The following is a 26,117-nucleotide window of genomic DNA, read 5'->3' on the forward strand; positions in this document are numbered from 1 at the left end:
ACCGGGTTGTATTTTCGTAGAGTCTGGATGTCAAGTGCATTTCTCTCTTGCATACAAACACCGAATTATGCCAGACCTTGGTCACAGTGGGTAAAAGCATCTCCTTTGCCTGCGTTCCAGAGTCCCTGTGTAAATGCACGGGTGGGCCCTTCAGTTCTCAGGGACGTTGCATATGAACGTTTTGTGGCACAGCTAATGGGGGTGTCTCAGCCTTCCAAGGCTCCCCCTTCTCCTTTGCTTCAGGCTGATGACGGACTCCGCCTAGGAGGAGAGAGCCCTGCACCTTGCTGCTATCTTAGCAGGGTCTTCTGGTAGCCCCAGTTTTCTTATTTATAAAACAAAGAATTTTTTTTAGATGAAACCTAAGACCATTCGTAAGACCTGAGATGCCTCCAGACCGTAAGCTTCTGGGGCATTTCTCCTGTTCTGGGCAGAGTGGGGGGCCTGCGTGGGCAAGCCTGTTTCTAGCCGGAATGGTCAGAAAGATACAACTGCATTGTCTTTGTGTGAGTGAGCGTCTGGGGAGGGGGTGCAGAACTGACGGGGCGTCTCAGGTGACAGGTTAATTATTCCTTGTATTAAATCGTTTTCACCTTGGACTTCATCCAAGCTGCAAAGAATAAGCGAGGTTATCTTTTGATCGTACACCTGTGTTAACTTTGATGCATGCAGTGTTCCTGGAAATCAGCGGCTGAAGAATGTGAGGCATGTCCCAGTGCTGGTACACACACAGCATTTAGCTTAGCTGGCTTTGACTCTCCGGAAAGACAAAATAAGCAAGGAAAGAGAAAACCTATTCAGTGACTGAGCGACACAGAATTTAACCCAATATCTAGTCATGAATGCTTCTCCCGAGTTGTCCTGGAACCGAGCTGTTTAACCTGGCTTTCTGTGACCGAGCCACAGGAAAAAAAACAGCATCCCAGTAAATAGTTCAAATAACTCCGTGCAGCCTTCTCTGGTGGTTCCTGCTGCACCCCCCGCCCCCAACCCTGATTTCTGAATTTCCCAAGCGTTCGGGTGGCCTTCACTCTGATATTTCACTGTCGCTCTGTGAGAACGTGGTGTATATGCGTAAGGTGGGATGTATCCTGCCCAGTTTCTTTCTAGTTCCAGTCTGTCTTCTAGAAATAGCGCTTTACCGGTTGACCGGACCTTCCTCATAAGCATGTTGCTTTGGTAGGGAAGTGACTTGATTTAACGCTGTAATAATAAATGGCTAAGAGTGAGTTATCAGTTGGAAATCCTACTCGCCCAACTTGGTTGTGAAATCAGCTGAGTGTTTTTCCGTGCATGTTCAGAGTCTCAGAGAAATGATTCTCTTGCCTGAGATAATTTTACAAGGTGTTTTACAAAGACTTTGATGCAGACGTTCACGCACAAAAGTAGTCTTTCTTGGGGCATTGAAAATGCATTCAGGGTCAGCTCAGTGCATCCCAGCCGGGTCTATGCAGAACTACAGAAGGGAACAGAAGCGTCTGTCCAGAATCCATGCGGGTTTTTTTTTTAAATTTTTTTTTAGCATTTATTTACTTTTGAGACAGAGAGAGAGACAGGGCACGAGCAGGGGAAGGTCAGAGAGAGAGGGAGACACAGAATCCGAAACAGGCTCCAGGCTCTGAGCCGTCAGCCCAGAGCCCGACACGGGGCTCGAACTCACAGACCACGAGATCGTGACCTGAGCCGAAGTCGGACGCCTAACCGACTGAGCCACCCAGGCGCCCCTCCGTGCAGGTTTTATACAAGCCACCGGCCTTTGCATGTTAATCCATGAAACAGATGGATTAGCTTGGAGACCATCCCGATCCCTGTGTGTCTTTGAAATCTGAGTTAATGGTAGGCCGTTGTGATGGCGGAGGGGTAACAGGTGCGTTGAAAGGCGTTTTCTCTCTCCTCATGGGGTCTTGGTCTGTCTCCCGCAGCCGGGGCTTGTGATCAGCCACCACGCGGACCACACCTTAAGCAGCTTCTGCCAGTGGCAGTCTGGCTTGATGGGCAAAGACGGGACACGCCATGACCACGCCATCTTGCTGACCGGTCTGGACATATGTTCCTGGAAGAATGAGCCCTGCGACACCCTGGGTAAGACCCTCCTGTGGAGTCTGGAGGAACACGCAGGTGCCATACTGAGCCCGAGTGCAGAGAATAGATGTGCTGCCCTCTAGGCACTCTGGCCACGCATCAAAGTGTACGTTTATTCGCCAAGTGATTACTTCCTAAGGAAAAGTCCCTTACAGATTCAAGAACTCCTGTCTTTTCTTTCTAATTCTTCATTTCTTCCCGGGATCTTATTGAGATAGAACTCAGCAGAAAGAGGTTCATCGTGACTGCTCGTTCCTGAAAAGGCCTGCCGACAAGGCTGGCCTCTGAGAACCAGGGTTCCCACCACCGTGCTTGATGAGCTGGCCTGCTGTGTCTACACTGCTTGTCCAGATAACGGGGCTTGCACGGCATGTCTGCCTTCCTTCTGGGAGTCCGGAGTTTGGGTCCGTGTGCCAGGCTGGGGTGCTATGTGACGAGCCCCGGATAAAACCCCTGGGCCCTGGTCTCTGATGAGACAGCCACAGGTTGCTGGGGGGAATTAGGTGTGTCCTCTGTGGATCCACCGGGAGAGGGCTCTGGCAGCTCGTGCCTGGTTTCTGCCACACCTCTCCCCATGCACCTGTTCTCTTGGAAGATTTTGTTCTCATCCTTTGCTATCCGTATGAAACTATACCTGTGAGTATGACAAAGCCTGAGTCCTGTGAATCCCCCTGGCGAGTCCTTGAACCTGGGCTGGTCTTGGGGACCTCCTGATGCACCTACACCGTGTAGCACTTTTTTATTTGGGCTTTCTAGAACACAGATGTTTATAGACAAATGTAGAAATTCTCCTTCGCCTGCCGTGAATCCCCTTTTCTCCTTGGCCCCCATTGTCGTAACCTGGGATGTTAACACCACTTGGAGCCATGATTTGCTTTCCATGCGGAGAGAAGATCCCTCCCGCTCGCGTTGCCAAGACCCCTTAATGCGCTTGTCCAGGAGCGTCCCAGATTTCACCACACGCAGGCGCGAACCACACTTCTGGAAAGGACGGAGGACTCCTACACTTACACAATACACCCTCTTTGTTTGACTGCAACAGTGCTGCTGCATATTCCTTTGATGTCTGTGTCCCGCAGGATTTGCGCCCATCAGTGGAATGTGCAGTAAATACCGCAGCTGTACGATTAACGAAGACACAGGGCTTGGACTGGCCTTCACCATTGCCCATGAGTCCGGACACAAGTAAGTCACCCGTGTGGGAGAGTGAAACCCAGGCTGTCTTCCCTAGTGGACAATTGCCACAGAAACACTGATCATTGGGTCAGGTCTGTAGGGGCCTCACATATAACCGGTGAGAATGTCACCGACAGGTGAGACGTGCTATCCCTTGGGTACTTGTTATGTTTCTGTTTTGGTGCCTGGCTGTGCACAGTCGAAAGCCGTGGAAATTCCCGCGTTCCGACCGTCCTTTCTCTGCTCTTCCTTTACGTCTCGTACGTGCGTGCACGATTGCACACACTTGTATCAGCCCCCTCTCCTCCGTCCTGTTCTGAACTTGAGTCCCGTGCACGGCTCTCCTTCCCCGGTCGGTTCCTATTGGGGGCGGTAGTGACGAGGCCTCGTATTATCAACTAGTTATCCTGGAGTTTTGCCTTCTTCCATCCCTTTTGTAACTTGCAGAGATGTTAGGTGATCAGTGCCCCAGGCAGAGTTTGGAGAGGGCAGCTTGGACCAGGCGTTGGAGCTGGTAGGAGCTGGCCCTCTGCCCACATTCCCGTGCGCCCAGCGTTGTCGGTTTTGAAACGGGACGGCGTCCTGAGTGAGTGGTGAGCCTGGGGCTTGGACAGACAGACGCCGCTGCTGGACGGCAGCACTTAGCAACAGCTGGCATCTTTCTGCACGAACATTTTACATTTGTTCCTGCACAACAAAACATTCCCATCAGTTACTTACAGAAACTGCCATTCGTAACTAAGGTTTCTTGGGCTAGTGATTCTGTAAACTGCCTCAGGTCAAGGCATCCCCGTGAGGGTTTTGTTCCTTTACCGAGGCCCATGTGCTGCACCTGCTGACTTCCTGCCCTTGTCCCCATTAGCGTGAGCACCGGCAGTGGGAACACAGGTGTCTTGCTGCTGCACGACGGCTCTCCCGGAACTTTCTCCCAGAAAATGCACAACCAGGAATTGTCATTTTTCTATTTTTTTTTTTACGTTCACCCTGATTTTACTTGCAAATCACAAGATCTGCAAAAGGCGGTGTTTGTGATTCAGTTGTTGTAAAACTGACCCCTCCATCCCATGAGAGGCCATGCCCTCTCGACCTGTCCACAGCATCTGTGTGTGTGTGTGTGTGTGTGTGTGTGTGTGTGCGCGCATGCGAATGCATGCACCTGTCTTTAGTGGACCCCCACGGAGCCCTGCACACTTGGCCATGTAAACTGATGACCTGAAAATGAAGCTTATATCCTGCTTCTGATCCCTTCACCATTATAGGTAATGATTGACTTTTTCAGTACCTGGAAAATTGCCCCTATATTTTATGAACCTTTCAGTTAAGTCATAATTGTGTTTTTAATAGACTGCTAGAGTTAAAACTTCAAAACTCTCATTATTTTAGCGAAATGAGGCTCTTGCTGTCCCCTGAACCATACCTGAATTTAATTAAACAGTCAAGGTAAGAAATATTTAAGTCAGCGAGGGCTGAGCGGCTCAGTGTTAGATGAGCAGCCGAAGCACGCGCACTGGCAATGCCCGTAGATGCAGGTGGTGGGTCTCACAAAAGGTAAACTGGATCCATCTGAGACGCATCTTCAGTGTCAGCAGGGATCAGCATTTCCTTTTTTTTTTTTTCCTTAGGAGTCAATTAATACCGCCTTTCATCACTAGCACCGGGTCAAGATGGAAAAAGTACTTTTTTTCCCAAACAAGATGAAAGCTTTTTAATTGCAAGTGGGACTCTGGATGGGAGGAGGGAGATGGGCTGTAGGCTTGGATGAAAGGGAGTCCCGCTCCTAATAGAATTAACCTCCAGGAAACTGTCAGCCCCTTCCGGAGCACTCGACATTTAGAGGACATCACACAAGAGACAGGAAGCTGGCGCTCTGAGCTTTTCGTGTGGCCGGTGAACTAGCTTCTGATCACATTGAGGAAATAGGAAATACACCCAGGAGATGTGCAGGGGAGTTGTGTGTGCTGAGTGGCAAAACGAGGGACAGTGATAGGAACAGTGGTAACGATCACGGCAGTGGTAATGGTAGCACCTGCTGTTTGTAACACTTTTTGTGAAATCTGCAGAGCGGTTTCACATGCGGCTCCCACCGTGGAGACCACGGGGGAGGGGACGCTCCTGTCTCCGCTTCGCCAGCCTGGCAGGTAGATGATGCTGCGTGTTCAGCAGCTGTGAATGGATGAATGGACAGAATGACTCAGGGAGGCACGAATAGACGACGAGTATCTCAGATGAGTCATTTGCTGCGGTGACTACATCAAATGGGAAAGGGCACGGCAGGGCTCAATCTGACTCCGTGGATTTTCGTTAAATTGAAAATGTACACATTTATTCAGGTCATTTCTTTAGTAAGTATTACTCCATGGAGAAGAATTACAGCTTTGGTACGCGGATCCAACATCATAACGTAAAAAGCACGCTGAGCTGTCAGCACAGAGCCAGACGTGGGGCTCGAACCCATAGACCGTAAGATCATGACCTGAGCCGAATGAGCCACCCGGCCCCTCCCCCGCTTTTTTTTAGGACTTTTTAAAACATCCTGTTTTTACTTCTTCAGGTTTGTTTATACTCAGAGGACATCGCTGAGGTTGGAGGAGTGCTGTTTTCCATGCCTTTCAGCCAGATGGTCTAACCTCTAACTCCAAGAAAGATCTCAGTCACTGTCCAGCCCATTTTTCCTACTAAGTTCACTTATTTTCTTCAAAGAACATGTTCTGGATTATATCGAGGGATCCGTTCTATACACAGAAATGGCTAAGAACCTGTGTTTGGATTTGTGTTGGAAAGGGAGAGACAGACACAGCAACCAGAAGTGAGGGTGTGTGTTCTCCTTTAGGATGTGTGACTGAGTCGGGTTTGCTCCTAATCCATGGCGTAGAGTGAGTTTCCTGGTTAGATTCAATCACTTGGCATAGGACGTGTGGTTTGCTAGATGCAGGTGTCGAGAACTGGCACAGACACGTTGAGTGCTGAGCTACATGGTTTGGAGAATATGTCGCCTGAATGGCATGAATCCATTTGGAAAATCCTCACGTACAAAGGAAGTCGTGCCATTTGAGGAGGAAGACCCTGGGCCTGGGATTCCGGATCCACTGGGCTTCTCCCACCTCCTGGCAGTGACCGGCATACATCGCACGGTCTTCTCTTACTTAGGTTTCCATCTGCAAAACCGAGAGAGTCTGTGAGATCCTTGGCACACGTGTGCAGGTGCAGCTGAAGGTGTATTACATGATCTGAGCATCCCTAGCCTACAACACAGGCTTAAATGCTTAACTTGCATTATCATTTCAGACCATCGAGACGGTCCTCAAACATATTTGCTGTGCTTAGGAGTATTCGTGAGGGGCACCTGGGTGGCTCAGTCGGTTAAGCCTCTGACTCTTGGTTTTGGCTCAGGTCATGATCTCCTGGTTTTGTGAGTTTGAGCCCTGCATCGGGCGCAGAGCCTGCTTGGGATTCTGTCTCTCTCTCTCTCTCTCTCTCTCTCTCTCTTCCCCTCTCCCACTTATGCTGTCTCTGTCTTTCTCAAAGCTAAATGTTGAAAAATTAAAAAAAGAAGAAGTGTTCACGAGCTATCGTTCTGTCGCCCGTCTTCTCCCGCATGTACTGACTTTCACTGGTCACAATGTCCACTCTGCCAGCAGAGCCTTGTGTAGGATTCCACGAAAAGACTGGTAATCCACGGCCTCCAAGAGTCTTAACAGAAAGGCAAAATAGACAAGGCGTGCAAGGGTCAGGCCACATGGGCTGTAGGCGTGGCAAGAGACCAAGTCAGGGAAGACCGGGGGAGTCGAAAGAGGCAGAATCGGCTCGCTACCACAATCCGCTCCAGCAGGCTTGGCTGGTGAGGTTAGATACCCTTTCGAGCATTTGATGGTGAGGTTGAAACCACCCCGAGTTGTGGCCGTGTGCTGTCATCAACCTGAGCCCTACCGCTGGGTCAGGGAGGCCCCGAAGATTCTGAGGGTTTGTAGAACATCAAGGCAACAACTCCTTGAAGATCTCATCTGACCCAGTGATTGTCAGACTGTCCCCCAGGGAGCCCAGGAAGGCCAGAGGCTCATTTCTCACCAATTTTATCTATTGTTCTTCCTGAGACTTTTTTTGTTTCTGTATCCAAAGGGCGTTTGAAACCTATTGACCTTTGGCTGAACACGCACACACATGCGCACGCACACACACACACACATCATATGTATACAAGTAACATCTCGCTATTGAGCAATTTTACCAAGAACATTTGAATCCGGGAAGTGGGTCGAAGTTATGATTTTTCCTTGTGGTAGGTGTGGTACCAGATCTTCTGTGCAATTTAAGAGCCAGGTTTTATTACCCCCATTATATGGGTGAGGAAACTGAGGCTTGGTGACTTAAGTGATTTTCTTGAAATCCCAACGCTTGTGAATGTCAGGGCACAACCCTGATGGAGGCCTCCACCTCCACAGCCCACCTTCTTCTGGTTGTTTGATGCGCCCTGGCTCCTGAGACCCACCTGATGCCCCGTCCATGCCAACTCTTTCCGTCTTGGGTTGTGCTTCTTGAAAAGTCCACATCAGAGCTCGAGACCCTGAGGTCCACCTGTGGCATATTGCACCAAGGGTGTGATCGAACCATCCAGATGACATTGGCCTGTGGCTCCTTCGAGGGTTTCTTGTTGCCTTAGCTACTGCTGTCTGAACAGCCTGAAATAATGAGCACAACCTCTCACAATATTGGGCTTTTCATCATCCTGGGTGTAGCATCACTAATGAGGAACTGTGTGCTTGCTGATGTAATTGAATCACTCAGAACATACCGTAGGAGGCATTAAAAGCATCTCCCGCCAGAATATAAGTCTCAAGTCCGTTTTAATCCGAAATTAGGTTTACATCTGGGTATTTGGGTTGGTGTTTGGGCTGGAAGGTTGGTCTTTGTTCGCTCAACAAACATCAGTGGAGAACCTGTCATCAGCTAGTGAGTGCATTGGCCTGGGGCTAAGCATGGATAAGAAGAGTGGATGTCCTTTAGCAACTTAGAAGCTAGTCCGTAAGAAAGAAAAAATATGTTAATAGTTTTAACGTATGGGGTGAGAAAAACTTTGAATAAGATACTGTGGTTCACAGTAGCAAAAAAAAATGTCTGGTATGTATAACTTAATAGTAATTATATTTCTTGGTTGCCAAATACCAATCTTATCTTCAAAATGCGTTCTGTGCATCCTTCCATGACTTCATTAATGTTCATATCAAATGCGATCACCGTGTGGTACTTTCATGCTAACGTGCTGGCATCCATCACAGTACAAGATATGGGCACTGCGCTCCTTGGAAAAATAACCCTCCAATAGTGGGGTTCACAGTGGGGTTTGAGAATCCATTCTAGAAAGAGTCATTGAAAATACCTTAGATGAAAAAGTTGAAGACACACGTGTCCCCAGACCCGGGATGTTGTGGCTTTTATTTCCTTAGAAATGTAGGCAGAGGGAAGCAGATTTATCTGGGGTACCTACTGGACCACGACGCATGTGTCTGCTTCATATTCGGGTCAAGGGCCGGCCAGGGGAGGGCACTTCGATAGTTCGTTTTCATCACGTTCTCCCCAAGGCAGCCCCCCATATGTGATTACAGTCTGAATCCTTTTCGTAGCCATAACACATTTCCTCTGCTATATGGTTACCCTGGCCTTGATTGATTGCTTTTAATAGAACTTGAGAGGATGGGTGGAGGCTGAAATGACTCCCATCTGCATCACCCTTGGTACTGAGCAGGAATTTTGCAGAAATTCAACAATGTTTGCACGCCAGATTTCCTTGGCTACGCCCTTCAATCATGCTCGCGTTACACTCTTGCATGGGTCCCGCCTGGGCTCTGAGGTCAGGAATGTCACGTCCTAGGCCTGACCCTGAGACCGTGGGCATGGCTCTCTCCAGTCCTCAGTCTTGCTGCCACGACGTCGTACCCACCTTGCAGGCCTTCGGCGAGGTTTAAGTTAGAAAATACGGAGAACGCATTTAATACCCTGTTTGAAAAATAGTGAGTGCTTACAAATATCAGTTGCTCTTTTTACTGTTACTATTAAATCTCTATCAGCAAACCAGTTAAAGGGGAAGATGGGTCTTCAGCCTCAGCAACAAGGGCAGATTCCCCGGCCCACTGTGGGAGCCCGCTTCCCCAGGGTTCTGGGTCTTCTGTCCCTGCTGCCCTGCCTCCTCTCATCGTGGGATCCTTGGTGGCAGAATGTCCCCAGATTCAGCATCCATCTCACCCTTCTTTGCTTTGTCCCCTTCTTTTCCCCTTTGCCCTGTACCCCATTCACGCGGAACCCCATTATCTAAGAATCCTTACAATGATTTGGCAGGTCCCGGACATTAATAGCCAGCAGTGGCTTGATTCTCTAAGAATATGTTTGCCCTAATGGGAAGCCTTCGGGGTCATATAGAGCTCCAAGTCCCCCAGGCTTTCTTCCCAACGCGATTAGTCGTGCTGTCCTGTGGTAGGTGAAGACGGCAATGTGAGACTCTTCCAAAGAGCCAAAGCTCTCGGAGGTTAAGAAGAAGAAGCTGACCTGGTGGAGAGAGGTTGCTTCGGTTAATGGGATGCTTAGAGGCACAGGGCTAGAGTTTGCACAAGTGACAGTCATGGGATGCCAGTTGGCATTGTGCAATTAGCATATCCATAAAGGAGCCTATTAAGCGTTCCAAGAGCCAAGGTAGCTTGACAAGTCCCCCTGTATTAAGTTAGGGCTGGAGCCCCAGAGTGGTCTGATTTTTAGTCAGGAGGAATGGGTACATTCAAACAATTCCCACAGGTAAAGGCAGCCAGAGCCACCCACTGGGGTTCCACGGCCCTCCTTCCTCCAAAGGGACGTAGGGAGTGCGGTCGAGCGCCGTCCAGCCGTGACAGCCCCCAGCAGTGGCCTGAGGCGGAGCAGCCCCGGATGGGAGCCAGGACGAAATGTCAGCACCACGGGCAGCTGCACCAGGCGGTCAGTTCTCTAACCGTGGGAAGCACCAAACTTCACCCGGGGAGCCTGCGTTTGTATTACCCGCAAACATCTGGGAGTTCTCAAAATCCCTGGTGAGCAGAAAAGAGTGCGGAGAGAAGAAAGCAGTCCAGGACGGTTATCAGCTTTATCAAGATCGAGTGACCTGCCCTCCTTACCCTCCTTGAAACGCTTCCTCGTAATTAAGACCTCTGCCTTTAGCAGACACATCCGTTTTGGTGCTTGGTGTGCACTTTCAGAACAACTCACCGAATGGCAGTCCTTCAGGAAAGGTCTGTGAATACGTGGGTAGTCTCCACAGCTTGGCTGCACAGACAGTTCATTTCGGCCCGACCGGCATGCAGAAGTGGAGGCGTCCACGGTGTTGACGTGTGTTTTTGTAGAATATAGTGGATCATCGGCACTGTTCTGTGTTTTGAAGGAACCGTTTCTCTCTCTCGTAGCTTTGGCATGGTCCACGACGGAGAAGGCAACATGTGCAAAAAGTCGGAGGGGAACATCATGTCCCCTACGCTGGCAGGACGCAACGGGGTCTTCTCCTGGTCACCCTGCAGCCGCCAGTATCTGCACAGATTTTTAAGGTAGGAACTCCGAGAGCTGGTCGTGCGTCTCTGCGTGCCTTTGGTGAGCCCTGCCCGGTCAGCCTCATTCTGTCCAAGCAGCCCAGGGGTGGCTGTGACTCCTGTAGACGGTTCCCATTTGAAGATGCCACTTGGCCAAGAAGTTTGCCAAACACTTCCTTAGAGCACCGAGTCTCGCAGGCTTAACCTGACGTCATTTGACCTTTAGGCTCAAAGGAAACCCAGGGTGCTTACCAAATCAAAGTATTTGTCACCAGCGTTTGGTTTTTTTAACTTCTCACTTCTGTAACTAACCATTTTGTATTCGTGAACAGAAAGACCTGTGCGCACAATTATAAAGTACACGTAACTTGCGCGTGCACGTGTGTGTGTGTGTGTGTGTGTGTGTGTGTGTGTGTGTGTGTGTGTTTCTTTTTCCACAAACTACATTTCTTATTAGGAGGGGAAACTTGAGTATATATACCTTAGCTTGGCTCTAAATGCCTGTAATTTTAATAATTATTTTTGGAAAGTTTTACTATAGTGCTAATTCATCTAGGGTCTAGAACATTGGGGAAGCAGGGTTTGACCCCCTGAAAAAGAGATAGTAGATTTTAAGTGTTTTAGACAAAGAAGGGACTTTAAGAAGCAGCCTTAGTTGGCTAGTAAGGCTGGATCTCCCCCCAGATCTCAAGACTTTGAATTTGGAGTTTGGTTTTACCTGTTAACCCTGAGCGTACTTCTGACTCAGAAGGTTGTGCACAGATCAGCAAGTGTGCTGTGTGTGGTCATGCAGAGAACGGGTCCTCCTGCCCTGTGGTCTCCCCTTCTTGTGGGGCCTAGTTGTCACTGCAGCTGGTGGTGACCAGAGCAGGACAGGGCTGCATTCCTGGCAGTGAGAGCGTAGCTGATGGCCTGCATCGCACGGGGTGGGTAAGGAATGTCGTCTCCCCACGTGCTCTGAAGGAAAAGGGCATGACGGTGAAAGAGAGGGCCAGCTGAGCTCAGCAGTGGCCCCAGCTCCTGCCACAGGGGAAGTAATGTAGGGAAACAGAGTCGGGAATGGAGTCTAGGCATTTTGGCCCCTGGCCCTGGCCTCGCTCTACTGATCCCAAGAAGCCTGGAAGCAAATAGCCAAGGAGAAACAATTCTATTGAAATCATGGCTTCTCCTTTCGTTTTTATCTCAACAAAATTAGTTGGTTCAAATACTAAAAAGATGAGGGAGAGCCTTTGTTTGGAAAGTAGCTTCTGGGGCGCCTGGGTGGCTCCGTGGGTTAAGCGTCCAACTCTTGATCTCGGCTCGGGTCATGATCCCACGGTTCATGAGTTCAAGCCCTAGGTTGGGCTCTGCACTGACAACACGGAGCCTGCTTGGGACTCTCTCTCTCTCTCTCTCTCTCTCTCTCTCTCTCTCCCTCCCTCTCCCCCTCCCTCTGTCCCTCCCTTCGCACTCTCTTTCTCTCTCAAAAATAAATAAATGTAAAAAAAAAGAAAGTAGCTCTTAACTCAGTGAAGACAACTCATCTCTGACCACCAGCACAGGCTGCTGGCACACGGGCCGGAGAGTGGAGGTGCCGTGCCCATCTGAACCCCCAGCGTCCCTTGTCTTCCCTTGTGAACACACTCTCCTGGGACCCGGCGGTGGCCCCTGGAACAGATTGTAGTCGGATGTTTTTGTCCCTCCTAAAAGTTACCCCACTTTCCACCTTCATCATTTCTTTTTAATTTTTTAATGTTTATTTATTTTTGAGAGGGAGAGAGAGAGTGGGAGCAGAGAAGGGGCAGCAAGACAGGGGGACACAGAATCTGAAGCAGGCTCCAGGCTCCGAGCTGTCAGCACAGAGCCTGACGAGGGGCTCGAACTCACGGGCTGTGAGATCATGACCTGAGCCGAAGTCGGACGCTCAACCGACTGAGCCGCCCAGGCACCCTGACTTTTTTCATTTCAAGAACGTTATTTCCCTGGTTCTGGGAAGAATTGCTTCGGCTCAGCAGGGAGGGCATGCATGTTCATTACACAGAAACATATTCTGTTTTCCCAGACACGTGGAAGGCTCGTGCCCACTCTCTGACAAACACACCGGCCCTCCACAACCCACTGATCCTCGTCAAGGAGATACGAAGCATGTGCTTCTTTATTCCCAAAATGCATCCGTGCTGGCAGGAGACGGGCTGCCGTGTTTAGTTCTCAATTAGGTGCGTTCACATTTCTGAGATTCAGCATGGAAGGTATATTCTTGGCAGAAGGTAGCCGCCAAAACTACCTTCCCGTAAGACTTTGGAGCAGGTCATGACAAGAAAACAAACAAAAAATAATTAGAATTGACAGTCGGCTGAAGAGGAAAAGCAGATGGAAATAAAAAATGAAGAGGCAACGAGAAAACACACAAATATGTCAGTCTTAAAATGCATGCTTAGGCTGCGCTATTGAAGCTTGAGATTGGGCAAATTTGGTCTTTCTAGAAACCAAAGCAAAAAAGGAGATCAAATCTATTTCCTATTAACAGAAAATAGGGCAAATGCTGATATTTCAAGGAAAGCAAAGCTTTTGCCAGCGCAGAATTCTTTAAAAAAGATGACACTGTGTGTATATATATGTACACACACACACACACACATATGTATATGTATATGCTATGTAAAATATATTACATACTCATAACTAATTATATGGCATACAGTGAGTGCTTATAAATGTTAATAGACACACATGATGAAGATGTGGATAGGAAGTGGTTACCTGTGCACGCGCTTCCCCACGTCACCTGATGACCTCCCCCTTTCTACCGTCCTCTGGAACCCCCGCTGGGGGGGGGGGGGTCCATCCTGGGCCTGTCCCAGGCACCAAGACCACATGCTCTTACCTTTCCCGTTTCTGCCACACCATGATGCCAGCAGGTGAACAGGGGACACGTAGCTGCAGGGTGCAGGACCCACATCAGCTCGACCAGAGTTGGTGGAAGAAAAACAGAATGGCGACACCCAAGAACCACCAAGTTAGCGGCCAGAGTTTGTAACCGATGCCCGTTCCTACAGTCAAAACTGAGAACTAGTTTTTCCGAGCCAGGGATTAAGGGTGAAAGTCCGAGGTTCCTGTTGTGCCTGATAGACCCCATTCAGGTCTCCCCCAGCCACTCTGGCTAGCTTCGATGAGCTCCTTATCTTGGGTTCTAGGTTTTCTTTGTTGTTGTTTTTTTTCTCCTCTCTTTCTCTCTTTTTCTCGTTATTGTTTTGGTCAAGCCCCTTTTCCTTCCTTTTTTTTTTTTCTGTTACATAAGTGACATCATCTAGTTTATAGCACACCATAGGGTGGGGTCACATGGGTATTTATTTCTGTTGGTACCCCCAGTTTGCCCCTTATCTCAGACTGCCCCCCACACGCACATGGAGCTGTGAGCCCATGGCTGGTTTCCCTTTCTTGCTGTCTGTTCATTCAGTTCTCCAGATGACCTTGCACGGCTCTTCTGAGCCAGCATCCTGACTACCAGCCTTCAGCTTGGGGTCCTTCCCCCTATCAGTCAACATACTTAATGCCTACCAGAATGATGGCCGCCTTCCGTATCTTATGCCCCCCAAAAGGAGTGAGATTTTGTGGATAATATCTATCTCCTGGTAATATAAATCTGCATTCTAGGAAGATACGCTTGATCATTTTTCTTTTATTTCTATTACCAAAAACAGCATGGTCATTATTCTCCCATTGGGGTCGTTTTGACATTTGCTGTTCCCTGTGTGGGGTCCTCATAGGGTCGAGGTGGGGATTGTTAGCATGGTTTGTGGCTCTTTCTGACACCGGTTCAGATTTGCTTGAGGTGCGTGTGAGTGAGTGTGTGTGTGTGTGTGTGTGTGTGTGTGTGTGTGAAGAATTCTGCTTTCCGTCATAAAAAAGGGCATGAACTTAAGCTCACAATGCTCTTATTGGTATTAACAAGGGAAATTTGTGGTCTTCTGTATCACAAATCTTCCCTGTAATTTTCTAGATTATTTTTCAAAATGTTATAGCTTTTTCATTTTAACGGTTATGATGAAGATAAACATTTTTGATTTTTTTGAAACATTCTCGGACAAATACTGGAAAGCCAGGGATGCGAAGTTTGGGTGTACAGTGAGAATCAGCATCGTAAAAGAGTCCAGATAAAGTTTTTAAGCTGCCAAGAAATATAGGAGATCTCGTGGAAGGGAAATTGTTATATGCTTAGAGAACAATTGTTTTGATGACATTAGATATGGGCTGTGATCTTCGAATCGGACTGTGACCCTCGGAGGGGTTGCCAAGAGTCTGGTTCAAAGACATGTTTGCTCTGGGATCCCAGGACGATTCGATGTCTGCTCAAGTGTGCTCATTTGTTTTTGTGTCCATCAGTAAAACCGTTGTGGGGCAATTCCATAATAAACCTTTATTTGCAAGAACTTCGCTAATTTCTCTGGGCCACATGATTATAAACAGATATGCAAGATTACACATGTCACCCATTTGTTTGCTTGAAAAGTTACATTTTCCAAGAGAGCCTCCCGTTGTCAGATTCACCCAAGCTTTCTTTCACTTGGGGTGACCAGTTGTGAATCAGACACGTCTACACTGTGTTAACAGTGGTGTCTTATTGGTTTAAGCATGTCTTCTTTGACATGTTTGCTGACTTCCTGATTTCCACGTAATCACGATCCTGTTCTCCGCCAATTGGGCAGCTGTTTGGATCCGATCCCAGCAATGAGTAAGGACAAGTGGCTAACTTATAAAGATGAATCCACTTGCCTTTATTAGCAGTCTAGCATTTGGTATGTGGAAAAAATATATAATAAAGGACCTCGGTTGGTCTGAGGTTGTCAGCACAGCATTTCTCCACAGTTGGTAGTCAAGAAGGACAGATATGTGTTTGGAGTAAATTCATCGACCTAGTCAGTGAAGTCATGCGTCATTTCCTGTGAACGGACACAGACCTCATCCCGTGTACTCATGTCTGCGTCTGGGAGACCTAGGATTAGGGAAATTTTAGCTCATTAATTTAGTTTAATGACAACGGGGACTCATCTTCAATGTGCTTTTTAAAAATGTGAATCCTTTACTGCAGACCTGTGAATGTACCTCCCCTCTGACCCTATGAATCGAAGTCAGTCCATGGGAAAGGGGGCCGTCACTGGGAACCAGGAGTTTAAAGGATGCATGGATCCCCTTCCCTACCCCATACCCCCTCTGTCAATGAGAAGGTTTGATTTGACCTGAGAGCCCATTAAGCATACTTTTGGGTGTAATGGAAAGAATGCCCTTCAGTTCACATCTTGCTCTGCTGTGTAACGTTTGTCTTAAGAAAAACCAAGCCACAGCTGTCCTTAGTTTCTGCAGGAAGACGGGAGAGCAGGCACTGCCCTGTGACAGAAAGAGCAGCAGAGGGGATCAGAGCTCAAATGCTGATCGTGGCTTTACCAGTCGTGTCTGGGAAGGTCTCGACCTTGGCAAGTAATATAATCTGTTCCAAGGGCCCCTGTTCCCGACTTGGACAAGGAAGAGAGACGACTGTAAGATCTCTCAAGCTCGTTCACCTTTTATGGCTCGTCAATCAGAGTGGGAAACTGACTTTGAAATATCACTGTGGTATCTCTGACCTTGCCTTGTTTTTTTATCAACGTTATTTTTGTCGTGGTTAAACAGATATATAGAAAAGCACAAAATTATGAGGGTTCCGCTCAGTGAAATTTCACACAGTGAACGTGGCGCTGTACCTTCTTCTCAGATCAATGTACAGAGCTCAATATAATAGCCAAGACGGGAAACAACCCGTCTGTCGTCTGTCTACAGATGAATAGCTAAAGATGAGATATATGTACGATGGAATGTTATTCAGCCATGAGAAAGATGGAAATCCTGCCATTTTTGACAACGTGGTTGGGCGTTGAGGGCATTATGCTAAGTGAGGGAAGTCAGAGAAAGACGAATACTGTATGATCTCACTCATCTGTGGAATCTAAAAAACCAAACTCATAGCAACAGAGAATGGAGAGGTGACCGCCACGGTGGGGGTTTGGGGACATTGGTGAAGGTGATCACAGGTACAACTTTGCAGTAAGATGCATGGGCTCTGGGGGCTCTTGTGCGCGGCATGATGACTAGAGATTGATGTGCTCTACATTTCACAGCTGCTAGGAGAGTAGACCTTAAAAGTCCTCACAACTCTAAATACGTGGGGTGATGGATGCGGTAACTAACCTTTATAAAAAGGCACAAGACACAGTGACTACCCCAGAGATAGCCCTTCCCCAGAGATGGTCATTCTCCCGATGCAGGACACCATAGACTGGCTTTGCCCGTTTCTGAACTCCCTATGAATGGAATCATGAGCTATGTGCTACTTGGCGTCTGTTGCGATTGGCTAAATATCATGATTATGAGGCTCATCCTTGTTGCTACCATAAAAATATAGCATTGTTTACTTATTTTTAATTGCATGAGTATGCCTCAGCTTACGAATCCATTCTGTTGGTGATAGACATTTGAGATTCGGATTTGGGGCTATTGTAAGAAATGCTACTCTGCATAGTCTGTGTGTTTGCCTGTACATCCCTGATTTTACGTAGGACTGGAACTTCAGGGTCATAAATACACAGTCTGGAGTGTCCATAGACACTGCCAGACAGCTTCCCTAAGTGGTTACACCAAGTCACACGTCTAGAGCCATTACGAGCGTTCACATGGCCCTAAATCCTGGCCGTCGCTTGGTCTGGTCGGTCTTTTCCATTTTAGCTCCGTCGATGGGGGTAGCGGCATTCCAACGTGCTAATCAAAGAGATCCTGGAGTGCCTTTTTCATGTTTAACGGACACTCGAGTAACCTTTAATGAAGTGCCTCTTCAAATCTCTTGTGAATTTGTAAAAATTAGGCTTTAGTGTTTCATATCTCTTGATGGGAGTGCTTTATATATTCTGAGTAGGAACACTTTGTCCATTACGGAGAACATGTACTGCAAATATCATCTTTCACTCTGTGACTCAGTATTTACACTGTTAATGGTGTCTTTTGGTGAAAAGAAGTTTTTCTTTGTGTCACGGAGACCAGATTAATCCCTATTTTTCCTTTAGGGTTAACGCTTTTTAGTGTATTGTTGGGAAAAAAAAAAAAAGCTCTGCTTACCCCAAAGTCCTGAATATATTCTTCCATGTGATCTACAAGCCTTATCGTTTTGCTTATCACACGTAGGTCACCTGACTTTTGTCCAGCACATTCAAATGAGTCAAACGCATTTTGTTCGTGTGGAAGCTATGGGGGATTGTTGCTACAGTGACAGCGCTTTTCCTTCTTACGTCCACACCGTGGGGTTTTCTCGCACCTGCCCCATTGGCCGCGCGCTTAGCTGTGAGACCTGCTGGGGCCGAGGGTAGAAATCAGACGTGCTCCAGCGTGAGCCTAACCAGAAGGACCAGGGTACGATCAGTGTGGGGAGTTGCAGCTCTTCAAAGGTGAAGCTAATTGGAACCGACTTTTACATCCCAGTAGTGGTATGTGTGTTCCCGAACCTTCTTCCAGGCTCCCAGTCCGTGAGCTTCATTTTTCTTGGCCAGGCGGGAACCTTGTCCTCAGGCCATGTGCTCATACATTTACACAAACTATAAAAATTCCTGAACCTGTGAACCTTTTTGAATTTTCAGTCTCTTGCTTGGGCCGGTCCGTTTGGCCGACGTGTCCTAATTTCCTGTCCGTAGGGTAGGGATAAGATTGCCTCCCTGATGTAGCCTCTGGGAGATACCGGGGAACACTGAACTAGTGTATAGAAATCATTTGCGATCCATCCGAAAAAGGTTCTATGGAGTTCCAGAATTGCTAAGTCCCTCCTGTCTTGGAGTGTTAATTCTGCTTTTATTCATTTTTCTTCACTTCAAAATATCCTTTTGCACTATGATTGCCTTAGTAGTGATAGACAAGTCATTTATTGAACATGCACAATGAGCCGGCCACTGCTCTGAACGCTTTCCTATCATCTGATTTAATCTCTATTCCTCGGTTTGCTCTCAAAAGGCTTCTGACCTCCTTGTATGTGGGATTAATGTCTTACCACGGTTAACTGGTACCACCCCTTGTGTTTCGTGTGTGGATATTAATTGAAGGTATGCATGCGTGGACTCCAAGGCAGTGGGATCTGGGACTGGGCCATGGAGACTGAGGCCCAAATGATCCGGGTCAAGGTGGGTGACCACACAAAGCAAAGTGTAGGGATGCGTGGGTGGGTCTGCTCTTGGTCAGTATGTTGAGAATATGCAGGGGTGGGGGAGTTTTTTGCTTGTTGAAATTTGTAAGTAAAGTTTAGTTGCTACATGCAAACACTGTTTTCCCTTCCTCCAAACGCAAAAATTTTAACTATGCAGGTAGGGAAGGGAATACCGTGTTTGTGTAGGAAAAAATCATTAGTTGGTCTTTAGCCATCTGCTAGTGAACTTAGGCAGAGTTAATTTCCTCCTTGACTTGGGAATCGAGTCAGAAATTAGCGTGAGTGTAGAGCATTGCCGGTAGAAATTGCTGCTGTGTTCCATGGCAAACCTCCGGAGGCTGTGAGCTGTGGTGCAGGTGGTCCCTGGCCCCGGGGAAGGAAAGAAGGGAGGGAAGGAGGGAGGGACTGACGAGAGGAAGGGGGGGAAGGAAAGGAAGGAAGAATGGAGGGAGGAAAAGAAAGAAAATTCTAGTCTTTGAGGTTGATTGTGTTTGCCTTGCCCAGTGCGCATTGCCATCTGTTGATCGTTCATGGCAAGAAGCATACATAAAAGGTGCCTGCCATTGGAGCTTCTCACATTGTCCATCTGGTTGTGCGATTCCGTTTCCCTCTGCCCCGTGATAAGCTGGAGAAATCTGATGAAGAACAAATTGCCCTCCTGGAAAAGATGAGATGCATTATGAGCAATTTGAGGCCATGTGGCCCCCGGATCCAAAGATAATCGAGATTGATGTCAGACCCCAGGAGAAAAATGCCCCCTCCTCTCTGTTCGGGCTGTGTTGTCAGATTGCATGAGAACATCAAGGCGTAACTCAGTGCGTATCTCTGGTAAGTCTTCCGGAATCACGAGCAGCACCATCTCTCCTCTGCATTTCAGCACTGCCCAAGCTCTGTGCCTTGCTGATCAGCCGAAGCCTGTGAAGGAGTACAAGTATCCTGAGAAGTTGCCGGGAGAGTTGTACGATGCGAACACTCAGTGCAAGTGGCAGTTTGGAGAGAAAGCCAAACTCTGCATGCTGGATTTCAAAAAGGCAAGTGATTATTGGCAAGTGCTCAGTGCAATGTGACTCATAAAACCGTTTTATTCAGTGTAACGGACATTGATGGATTCCGCATTTATTGGGTACCTACCAAATGTCAAATCCTGTATGTGAAAGCTGGTTTCCTATAACAGGAAACACATGTTTTACTGGCAAAGAAAGTGATGGTAGATACTGGTGTGGGTATCAGTTTTCACTGGAGAACTGACTTGGCCCGTTAGTTCAGCTCTTTCTTTCTGATTTATCACGTGGGAGCTCAGCAGTAACCTTTGGTTGGTGTAAGTTGGCTAACTAATACTCTGCGTTTTTTTCAAACGCTGTTAAGCAAACAGCACCGCCCTGCTCTATCTTCCTTAGATGTAAGCGGAACTTACTATGGAGAAGCAGCCTATCTAGGGCTTCTGATTATTATATTTCCCAAATACGGGATTGCTAGAGAAGTCTCTCCTCGAAGTTGCTATCTCCTCCACTGAGCCCGGGGCCATCACTGGCGTGGCTTCCTAACATAAACCCCACATATGGCAGAGACGTGTGCTTGTGCTGGACGGGCAGACCGATGGCGATCTAGGAACTTTCTGTACCGAGTCACAAGGGAAGGGACCCATACGTTAAATGAAAGCCACTATTTTTGAGATTTCTCTTACTGTAGTTTATAAGGAAATCGAGAGGAAAACAGACAAAAGTACCATCCTCCAGAAACCTCCACCATTTCATAATGCGCCGGGAAAGTTTCCAATTGAAATCTAACGTGATAATCTCTTTTCTTCTAAACTCAAGGAGAGCTCCCCCTAAGATCAATTACAATCCATGTGCCAGAACTGGATTCTCGTCCCCTCGGCTGGGTAATCTCAGCCTTAAAGAAGAGCGATAAGTCAGTCACCAGCAGCACGTATTCCTAATGTTGTCCTCTTTCATGGGCAGAACGGGTGAAATCCCTAAGAATTTTGCGTGTTATTCTTCCGTTGGTTAAGGGAAAGGAGCATAACACTAATTGGTTTTTTGAAGGTGGGATTTCCTACAGCACGCTTCTGGTTTCCACATTATTTTTGCTCTGTGACCGTGGGCGGTGGCATCCAGGGTACCCTAGCGCCACTTGGAAAGTCCCAGAAGTTAAATGCAGTACACCTTTCATCACTGAGGAGATATTTACATGCAGTGAATCACCAATGTGTTTACCCACGTTTGTAACACAGTGTGTTACCAGCACACTGACCGGGATGTGGCTTACTTCTGTAAAGCCGAAAAGTTCCCTCATGCCCTCTCCCATTCAGTCCCTTCCCCACCCCGGTAGGCAACCGTTGCTCTGATTCCCAGCACCTTAGGTACACTTGGCCTATCCTGGAGCTTTGTAATTGCCAAGTAAAGGATTTGCAGTGACATGGATGGAGCTAGAGAATATAATGCTAAGTGCAATAAGTTAGAGAAAAATAAACACCGTGTAATTTCAATCACACGCGGAATTTAAGAAACAAAACCGAAGAGAGAGAGACAGAGAAGCTGACTCTTAACTCTAGAGAACAGGGTACCAGAGGGGAGCTAGGGGTAGGGGGTGAAACAGGTAAGGAGAGTTAGGGGCACACTCACTGGGATGAGCGCTGAGTAAAGCGTAGAGCTGTTGAATCACTGTATTGTATACCCGAAACTAACACCGTGCGTTAACTACATTGCAATTACGATTAGAAACTTCAGTGACGAATAGAAAACGAATATGATGTTAGCTGTTGGTTTTACATAGTTACCCTTTATCAAACAGACGAAGTTCCTTTTCGGGCCTAGATTGTTGAGAGGTTTTATCACAAAAGTGCGTTGACTTTTGGGAAACGTCTTCTGCGTCTGTTGATGTAGTTATATAGTTTCTCTCGCTTATTAAGTTAACGTGAGGAATTGTATTGGTTGGTTTTAAATTTTGTTTCCTATTGGCCATGCTTCTTTTTTAAAATTTTTTGATGTTTTATTTATTTTTGAGAGAGAGAGAGAGAACGAGCAGGGGAGGGGCAGAGAGAGAGGGAGACACAGAATCCCAAGCAAGCTCCAGGCTCCAAGCTGTCAGCACAGAGCTCGATGTGGGGCTCAAACCCAGGAGCCGTGAGATCATGACCTGAGCCGGAGTCAGATGCTGAACCGACTGAGCCACCCAGGCATCACGCTCACACTTCTTTTTTAGTTCCCTCTTTCCTTTCGGAGTAAACTTGCTTTTAAAAATTCTATTTTTTCTCAATTTACATCTCAGCCATACTTTCTTAACACTAGTTTTTAGTGGTCGTTCTAACGATTATAGCTGCATCTTTAATTTACAGCGTATGTAGAATTAACATTGTGCCACTCTATGTAAAATGCAAGATCCTTACAACAAGTCAGTCCACGTGGCCCTCCTTCACACTGTACTGTTGTCACATATTTTATTCTGTGCATGTTACAAGCCACCTGACACAACGTTCTAATGTTTGTTTTAAAATAGGGAGTTACGGGATGCCCGTGTGGCCCAGTCCGTTCAAGGGCCGAGCGACTGGCTCTTGATTTCGGCTCAGGTCATGATCTCGGAAACCGTGAGAGCGAGCCCCACGTTGAGGCTCTGTGCTGACAGCCCAGAGCCTGCTTTGGATACTTTAATTTATTATTATTTTTTAAACGTTTATTTATTTATTTTGAGGGAGAAGGAGAGAGTGTGAGCAGGGGTGGGGCAGAGAGAGACTCCCAAGCAGGCTCTGCACTGTTAGCTCGGAGCCCGATGCGGGGACAGGTCTCACGGTTCCGGAGGTCGTGACCTGAGCCGAAATCAAGAGCCGGACGCTCAACCGCTCAACGGACTGTGCCACCCAGGTGCCCCAACAGGGAGTTACTTTTAAATAAAATTGGACCGTCTTTCACATTCACCCACCCATCTACCACGTAGTACTTATGCATTCTTATGGATCGGCTTCAAATCATATCATTTGCTTTGGCCCGAAGGACCCGATTTAGCGTTCCTTATAGGCTGCATCGGCTAGCCACAGAGCATGTCAGCTTTTCTCTCTCTGAAAATGTCATTATTTCACCCACCACTTTGAAGAATAGTTTTTCTCAATATAGAATTCTCAACAGTTTTTTCTGTATTTTTACCCTTTAAAAATTTGAAGGATATAATTCCACTTTCAACTGGACTCCGTTGTTTCTGGTAAAAAGTCGGTCATCATCTGTAGCTTCTGCCCTCCCTAGTCACTTGTCTAGACAATTCAGCAAGCTCTACGTTTGGGTTATTTTAAGTTTCAGTTGCCAGAAATACCGTCTAGTTCTTTGCAGTCTATATCTCTCTACTGGAATTTCCCATTTTTTTCATTCATTCTGTCTACTTTTTCCTTTATAGCCTTGAGTATATTTATAACATAATACATGATCACTTTGTGTTATATAAATTTATGTGAATAGGTGATCCCTTGTCCCTTTGAGGCTTTCTTTGGTTCTTCCCTAGGGCGCCTCTCTTTCAGTCTGTCCTTAGCCCAAGGGCAAAGCCTGTGCTCTGGAGTGTGGTTCTCACTCAGCACACGTGGACTTCGGGCTCTCCCCTGAGGGCCCAGACTGCTCACTGAGGTCTCTCCACCACGGGCGGGCCCGAACTCTGGTGTCTCCCAGCACGGTGTGGCCTCTGTCCTCCAGCCTGTCAGCTCTTAGCCCAAAGCTGCTGCCTCGTGCTGGGCCACACGAAGCATCATGTAGTATGTCAGCCATTCACCCCACGGATCAGGAGGGACCTCGGGAAATCCTCAGGCAGGCACCTGCAGCCCCCAGCTTAATGTGGCTTTTTTCTTTTCTGGTCCCACATATTCTCATGGATTCTGGCTCCTTCTGCAGGCCCAGCTCTGATCTCTGCACCGTCCATTCGGAGGGGACTGCGTTATCTGCCTGGGACCCACCTCTGCACCACGGTCAGCAAGGTGCTCCAGGCAGATTGACGGGGCCGCGGTGTCACTCAAATTACAAATTTCCCTTCTCTTGAGGGACACTACTGTGCTGCCTGTTGCAAAGTCCAGAACAATTGGCCCAAATATTTTGTCCAGTTTTACGTAGTTTTTGTGTGCAGAGAAGTAATCCTGGTACCAGTTAACGTCATCATGGACCGTGGAGGAAATGTCTTCTCAAGTTAAACAGAAATACATCCATTAGAATCAGTGAGGTCAGCTCATTCCCTATGATGTAAAGCTGTTTTTCAGCATAAATAAACGTGACGTATTTTCTAAGTTAAGTACCATTTGTGTGGCCACAATCTCTAGGATCCTGAATCTCAAATTTAGTTATGGTGCAGCACTTAAAGTATCTTCCAAGTGAAGTAAAGCATCTCAGAATATTTTCACTAATAAAATTTATTTTTTTTTTATGAACTCCTTCCCGGAGCACCTGGGAGGTTCAGTTGGTTAGACATCCGACTTTGGCTCAGGTCATGATCTCACGGTCCGTGAGTTCAAGCCCCGCGTCGGGGCTCTGTGCTGACAGCTCAGAGCCTGGAGCCTGCTTCGGATTCTGTGTCTCCCTTTCTCTTTCTGCCCCTCTCCCACTCACTTTCTGTCTCTCTCTCTCTCTGTCTCTCTCTCAAAAATAAATAAACATTTAAAAAAATGTAAATGAACTCCTTCTGAAATTTTATGAAATGGGTCTGTTTTGTTAGGTTGAAGTATAAAGATCCAGAGTTTACAAGTTACCTGGTGCCTAATCCCGCAACTAACACGTAAGGGCTTCTCAATTGCACATTTGCTGAGCAGGGGGATAGACAGAGGGATGCTATTTTAGAAAAGCGCTCTTTAAGTCCCTCTGCTATTTAGTTTGGACAAGTTAATGAATAATGTGAACACATATGTATCTGTCTCTGGAATAAATAGATGTGTATATGGTGTATGCGTGTTTACACACTCATGTATGAATTCACGCACATATATGGCCATGGCTTTCTCTGCCCTCTGAGGACTTGCATAGGGATCATTGGAATTAGTGACGAAAGAACCCGACTTCTTCAAAAACAAAAATAAATAATTGCAATAATTTATAGATCCCATCGTAACATCATTTGTAAATGGGATTTCAGTTTGTATTTTTGGAGAGTCTGATACAGACAGTTTGAGATAATGGATCTGGTAGTGCCGAAGTCACAGTGTGGAAATCCCCAACGCTGCCCTCTGAGAATGTTGGTTTTATTTGTGGTGTTGGATTGTGAGGTTGAACTTAACCAAGTCAGTAGGACTGAAACCGGTCTTCATAAACGTAGCTCTTTTTTTTAAGTTTGTTTATTTTGAGGGTAGAGGGTGAAGGGACAGAAAGAGAGAGAGAGCAGCAGAGGGGGCGTGGGGTGGGGAGGGAGAGAGAATCCCAAGCTGGCCTCAAGCTGACAGCACACAGATCGACGTGGGGCTCGAACCCACGAACCATAAGATCACGATCTGAGCCAAAACCAAGAGTTGGACGCTTAACCGACTGGGCCACTCAGATGCGCCATGCACGTAAGCTCTGAAACTGGAGGACAGTCTCGCAAGGGAGTGCCCTCGTTAAAGACCCTGCCCCTTAGCTGCAAAGATGAAAGCAAGTGTGGACTCTCCATGTGCCTTTAGCTTTGTCCTCCCCGAGTCAAGTGTTAGTTGTCACGTCTTCATCGCGTGTGTTCGCATCGCGTCTTCATCTAGCGCCTCTCCTGCCCCGTCAGCATCAACATCAGTGGTGCCTGGTGGCCTGACCCTGGTCTGAGATGCAGACTGCCAGAGTGACTTGGAAACCTGATCCCCTTTGTGTCCTGGGTACTGTAGTGAAACTGGGAGCTTCCCCCCACACCCAGCATGTCTTACATTCCAGCTCTTTGACCCTAGACGTGTGATTTAATAGGGTCTTTGTTCCAAGAGGACCCTGAAATTTAATAAAGGATGTAATGACATATAACAATAATGGTTAATTTAATACAATCCTTGCACACTATGTCCAGAAGTTAGCAGTTAAGTCAAAGTATGATAAAAGTGGGAGGGTGTCATCGGTTTTTGGTTGTTCGGTTGTTTCGTGGTCATTTTATTACCTAATTCTTTGAGACGCTAGAAGTTTCATGTGTTTTCCAGGTTAGAGTGTCACATTTTTGTT

The 26,117-nt window shown here is 47.3% G+C and overlaps 1 protein-coding gene across 1 annotated transcript in view; it reads left to right on the forward strand.

Moving 5' to 3' along the window:
• ADAMTS16 (ADAM metallopeptidase with thrombospondin type 1 motif 16) overlaps positions 1-26,117 on the forward strand; it is a 159,745-nt gene that overhangs the window by 51,544 nt on the left and 82,084 nt on the right. The window contains exons 7-10 of the mRNA XM_053906864.1: positions 1,923-2,082; positions 3,162-3,267; positions 10,677-10,814; positions 19,868-20,021. Of these exons, the coding sequence (XP_053762839.1) occupies positions 1,923-2,082; positions 3,162-3,267; positions 10,677-10,814; positions 19,868-20,021 (558 nt within the window). The remainder of the gene's footprint in view (positions 1-1,922; positions 2,083-3,161; positions 3,268-10,676; positions 10,815-19,867; positions 20,022-26,117) is intronic.

Source organism: Panthera pardus, unplaced genomic scaffold (genome assembly GCF_024362965.1).
Source record: "Panthera pardus isolate Hobbes unplaced genomic scaffold, ASM2436296v1 HiC_scaffold_2, whole genome shotgun sequence".
Classification (NCBI taxonomy): Eukaryota; Metazoa; Chordata; class Mammalia; order Carnivora; family Felidae; genus Panthera; species Panthera pardus.